Here is a 4,596-nt window from a genome sequence, read left to right as displayed (position 1 = left end):
GCTTTTTGAACATTAAGTTCTTTAATTGACAGCACTGTAACTTTTATCCATGTATTTTTTCTTTTAATGTTTATTTTATTAGCTTTTCTTTTTAATGACTGATTTTAAATGCCATTTTCTTAATCTCTTTCATTTTTTGTAAAGCACTTTGAATTGCCTTGTGTTGAAAAGTGCTATATAAATAAACTTGCCTTGCCTTGCCTTGCCTTGCCTATACATCAGCAGGTCAGGAGAGGACTCTTTCAACAATGTCCTCTTAAAATCCAAGTTTCTTCGTGACATTTCAAACATTAATGGAATTCTCACTAACCTAAAACATTTTTATTTTTTAAAAACATGTCACTGTAGAGGCAAAAATAGCATACAAATGAAGAACACCAAATTGAACTGTACACTGTTTGACGATCTACCTCCTAGCTAGTTTGTTTTTTAGGCCTTGTATTTTGGCAGAGGCTTGGTCTGGCTGTATCTTCAGGACAACCCTCTGGAGGAACTCAAAGGAAAACTTCATTTCCAGAGGATACTGAAGATTCAAGCAATAAATCAGTCCAAGAAGCATCACAAAGCCGCAAGCCACATCCTTCAGGTTGTGGAACACGATGGTCTCCTCGACCACAACTGCCACGTTGAATATCTGCTGAGGAAAGGCATCCCGTTCACCTTCGTAGCCTATCAGTAGACCAACTTGCATCCCCTTCATGGCTTCCTCAAGAGTGTCTCCATGAGCCTTAAAAAAGGAGAAATAAAAGTGAGCTCAGTGTATTACAAGTACTTTTTATCTACAAAGCTAATTAAGAGGCCTCTGCTATAAACATAGAAGCTCAAATCTACAGTTCACAGTGTTAAAGTGCAATGTGATGGAACATCATTTCAATTGCCTCCCTTTTCACAGTTTGAGTTATATATTTATTTATATTATTTAATAGTTAAACATTTATTTTCTTGCTGTTTTTGTTTATATTCAATGTATCATTCTTTATTGCAATTATTTTAGTTAAATTAAGGTAATTGTAAACATTACTTTTGAAGGAAACTTTGGGCACAGGGTGATTTATGTTAAAATGTACAATTACATAAAGTAATTAAAGACAATTATGATCTTACATCACACATCCTGATGACATTTGCCTGATTTTCGCCAGACAAGTAGTGTGATAGTCCCAAGAGAGCAGCAGTCCTCCTCCTCTCATTTGTGTTCTGCAGGACAACAAATGCAGTGGGATATAAACATTTGTAGCAAACAAATGGTGGCTAAATTATGGTCATCAGCATCTCCACTTACATCTTTCTCAAGGCAGTCCAAAATGCCTTTTAGTGCCGGTTTCTTTCCCGTCCTGGATGCACCTTTGTAGACCTCCAGCAATGTTGGGGCCAGGCCATCAAGTCCATCCAGAAACGATGACAGCAGGTCCATAGTGACAATTCTCTTGAACTCTGCCTGAATCTGAGGAGACAGACATATAGAAAATATTCTACCAGTGCATTTTCTTGCAATAAAAACATGGCATATGCTGGTGACAAGAGAACCCAATCTTAAGTATAGTCGTGTTTTAAATGTTAAGTGCAACGTAGAACTTGATTCAAAATGATATACCCGTCTTTAACATGCAAAAGGATGTGTTTTTGAATAGCTTTTTAACAATTGACTCGAATCTGCAATAATATTGATAAACGTGATAATTTTGTCTCTCTACATGCTTGATTTAAAGTTTTCAAATTTCACATGATTGAATAAGACCGATAAAATATATGAAATAAGATGCTTTATAGTTTGAATTTACAATTGTATGACTGATTACCTGTCTCTCACTGAACAGAGCTGGCCATCTGGACTTTAGTTCTGTGATCAGTGGCTGATCTCCAACGATCTCTCTCCGAAGCTGAGAAAAGGTATCAGTCATCAATGCCTCAATGAATTGGTGATCAGGGTCTTTTTTGGGCATTTCCATCTCCATTTGTTGACGCTTCTCTTCCATGTCATCACTGCTCAATCCTTCAGGGAGATCTGGACAATAGTTGACCTCACCCTTCTTCGACTTTTTAAGACGACTGTATGTATCCAAGTTTTAACAATTGCCTTCTCATTGTAACTGGAAAACCTGCACAACTTACAAGTCCACTTCATCCAGTTGCAGCAAAACGGAAATCTTCGAAAATCTGTACCTGTAATAATAGAGAACACACATTTAGGTACATTTTCTATAAAATATTTTCTAAAAAGCAGAAATACAAATGTGTCTCCATTTCAAGAGTGGAACATAGCATTCGTACACAATATAAATGCTATTTCTGAACACAATTAGCATTTTACTCGTTCAACGGCGCGAGGCACCCCCTCCATATCTGGGCAGGTTTAGCGTGAGCTGAACCAGAAACACGTTGTAAGGATAGAATCACTTTAACACTTGCTCGGCTTTAACAAAAAACAATCTTCAAGTCCCCTATACTTATCCACAAATGACTTCCATTTCAAAGCCTTGGCCCAGCTACTAGAACATAGCAGGGGCTAACAAGCTACAATTGTTAGCTTAACAGAGAGCCGGGACACGGCTAATTACTGGCAGGAACACACACACAACCTCTCCGAAACGCGCTAATTTAGCTTCAATGTTTAGCCGTAGCCTACAGCGAGCCAGGACACGGCTAATTACTGGCAGGAACACACACACAACCTCTCCGAAACGCGCTAATTTAGCTTCAATGTTTAGCCGTAGCCTACAGCGAGCCAGGACACGGCTAATTACTGGCAGGAACACACACAACCTCTCCGAAACGCGCTAATTTAGCTTCAATGTTTAGCCGTAGCCTACAGCGAGCCAGGACACGGCTAATTACTGGCAGGAACACACACAACCTCTCCGAAACGCGCTAATTTAGCTTCAATATTTAGCCATAGCCTACAGCGAGCCGGGACACGGCTAATTACTGGCAGGAACACACACATATAAACTCCCAGAAACGCGCAAATGTAGCTTTAATATTTGACCGAACAGAGAGCCAAGACATGACTAACACACACCACCTCACCGAAACACGTTAATTTAGCTTCAATATTTAGCCAAACAGAGCCGGGACATGGCTAATTACTGGAACGAACAAACAAAACCTCGCTAAATTAAGCTACAAACATAGGCAGTTACCATTCAAACCTTTTTAAAAAAACACAAGCGTCATAAATAAGAGTAAGAATGCTTGAAACGTATTTATTTAATAAAAGTTTAGATAATCATAATCCTGTAATGTTAGCTTGGTAAACTGACATTTTCACAACACTCTGCCCTGAAATAAAATCTCTTTATAAACATTCAAACACCAGTTAGGTGTTGATTTAACTCCATTTAGCTACTTTTCGTTTTGCCTGAAACCATTAAACATGCAACACTCACCTCACTTTGCCTGTCCATCAGTGGTTCATCAGCCGATAAGATCTGCGTATACCCGGTACGCTGTTCATGTTCATGTTCATGTTCAATCATGTTCACTCACTGTCACATCGCTTTACAAAAACATATTCATCCGCCGCTTAGCTTTTCGTAGTCATCAATCTGTCCGGTTGAAGTTCTTCTTTTGATAATGGCTAATCGAACTCGGTATATACTTGCTGTATATCGTAAACAAAATTAAAAAACTCATGTCCCTGTTAAATGCCTTCAATGAATGAAAACAACTATGAGACCGGGACTATTTTCACCGGGCAGGAATATGTCATCACCATGTTAAGAGGCCATAGAAAGTTCCAGAACATTACACATCACAACTCACACTGTTAAGTCAAATTGACTTCATAGAATGTAGAGGTCATTGAACTGGCTTACAGAGCTGAGTTGAAATAATTACAACTTATGAAATTAAGTAGAAATTCAATAAATTGATATATTAAGTGGAAGTAACTTACAGACAAAAGTTAAAATAACTTAATGATCAAATCCTTTTTTACAGTGTATATCCTATTCCTTGACCTCTGAGTGAAACGTCACGGGGTTAAGGGATAGTGGATAGGAGAATTCAAAAGGACTTAGGAGAAGAGACCGCGGTACTTTAGAGAATCCGAATGCACTTTCACTATCCGACGTGTTTATGATGCGGCAGCGGACGTCATGAATGTGCGTCTGCTGCTGTGGGGAAACTATGGAAACTACAGTTTTCTATACAGCGGACTACAACATGGATGTTTAATAAGGACGAGGGACTACTGTAAACTCATCTAGAGACTCTGCACCGTGCTCTGATGCTGTTGTTTTATGCTTTATGAACGTGGACAACAGAGAAACATATTCTTCATGACCAAAGTTGGAATTTAAATAAAAAAGGAAAGTGAAACTTATGCTCGTCACCCTCTCCCTCCGGTCCACATTAATACAAATGATCCCAATACATATGATTGTATGAAAATATCTTAAAATCAATACAAATGTATTTATTATAAACGTTAGTCCTTAACATCTATCACTGTGTACATCACCATTCAAACATATTTTAAAAGTTGAACAAACTCCTCACAGCTCAGTAAAGACTGTGAGATGTTGACTTTATTTGATCATTTCAGTAAAAACTAACGTTCATATTTCTCTTTTTGATTATAATACTGATGAGCGT

At 38.1% G+C, this 4,596-nt stretch overlaps 1 protein-coding gene across 2 annotated transcripts; it reads right to left on the bottom strand.

The window, feature by feature from the left end:
- Positions 1-277: 277 nt before the first annotated feature.
- Positions 278-3,455, bottom strand: LOC117543450. Of its 2 annotated transcripts, XM_034211750.1 has the most exons (5): positions 3,387-3,455; positions 1,800-2,163; positions 1,283-1,444; positions 1,105-1,197; positions 278-727 (listed from the first exon to the last, which is right to left on the bottom strand). In XM_034211750.1, exons 2-5 carry the CDS (start codon positions 1,974-1,976, stop codon positions 407-409), a joined length of 753 nt encoding a protein of 250 aa, XP_034067641.1. In that variant the 5' UTR covers positions 1,977-2,163; positions 3,387-3,455; the 3' UTR covers positions 278-406. The 2 variants fall into 2 exon arrangements, with proteins under 2 accessions (XP_034067641.1, XP_034067642.1); XM_034211751.1 differs by lacking the exon at positions 1,105-1,197.
- Positions 3,456-4,596: the final 1,141 nt, after the last annotated feature.

This window comes from Gymnodraco acuticeps, unplaced genomic scaffold (genome assembly GCF_902827175.1).
Source record: "Gymnodraco acuticeps unplaced genomic scaffold, fGymAcu1.1, whole genome shotgun sequence".
In the NCBI taxonomy this organism is placed as follows: domain Eukaryota; kingdom Metazoa; phylum Chordata; class Actinopteri; order Perciformes; family Bathydraconidae; genus Gymnodraco; species Gymnodraco acuticeps.
This window is presented reverse-complemented; position numbering and strand designations above follow the sequence as displayed.

Bases quoted from the DNA above. Each gene is read 5' to 3' on its own strand.
- LOC117543450 (XM_034211750.1), bottom strand. From the start codon at position 1,976: ATGGAAGAGAAGCGTCAACAAATGGAGATGGAAATGCCCAAAAAAGAC. The intron at 1,445-1,799 runs GTAATCAGTCAT...CTGTCTCCTCAG, and splicing joins CTCTGTTCAGTGAGAGACAG to ATTCAGGCAGAGTTCAAGAG. The intron at 728-1,104 runs GTAAGATCATAA...TCCTTTTTTAAG, and splicing joins ATGTCATCAGGATGTGTGAT to GCTCATGGAGACACTCTTGA.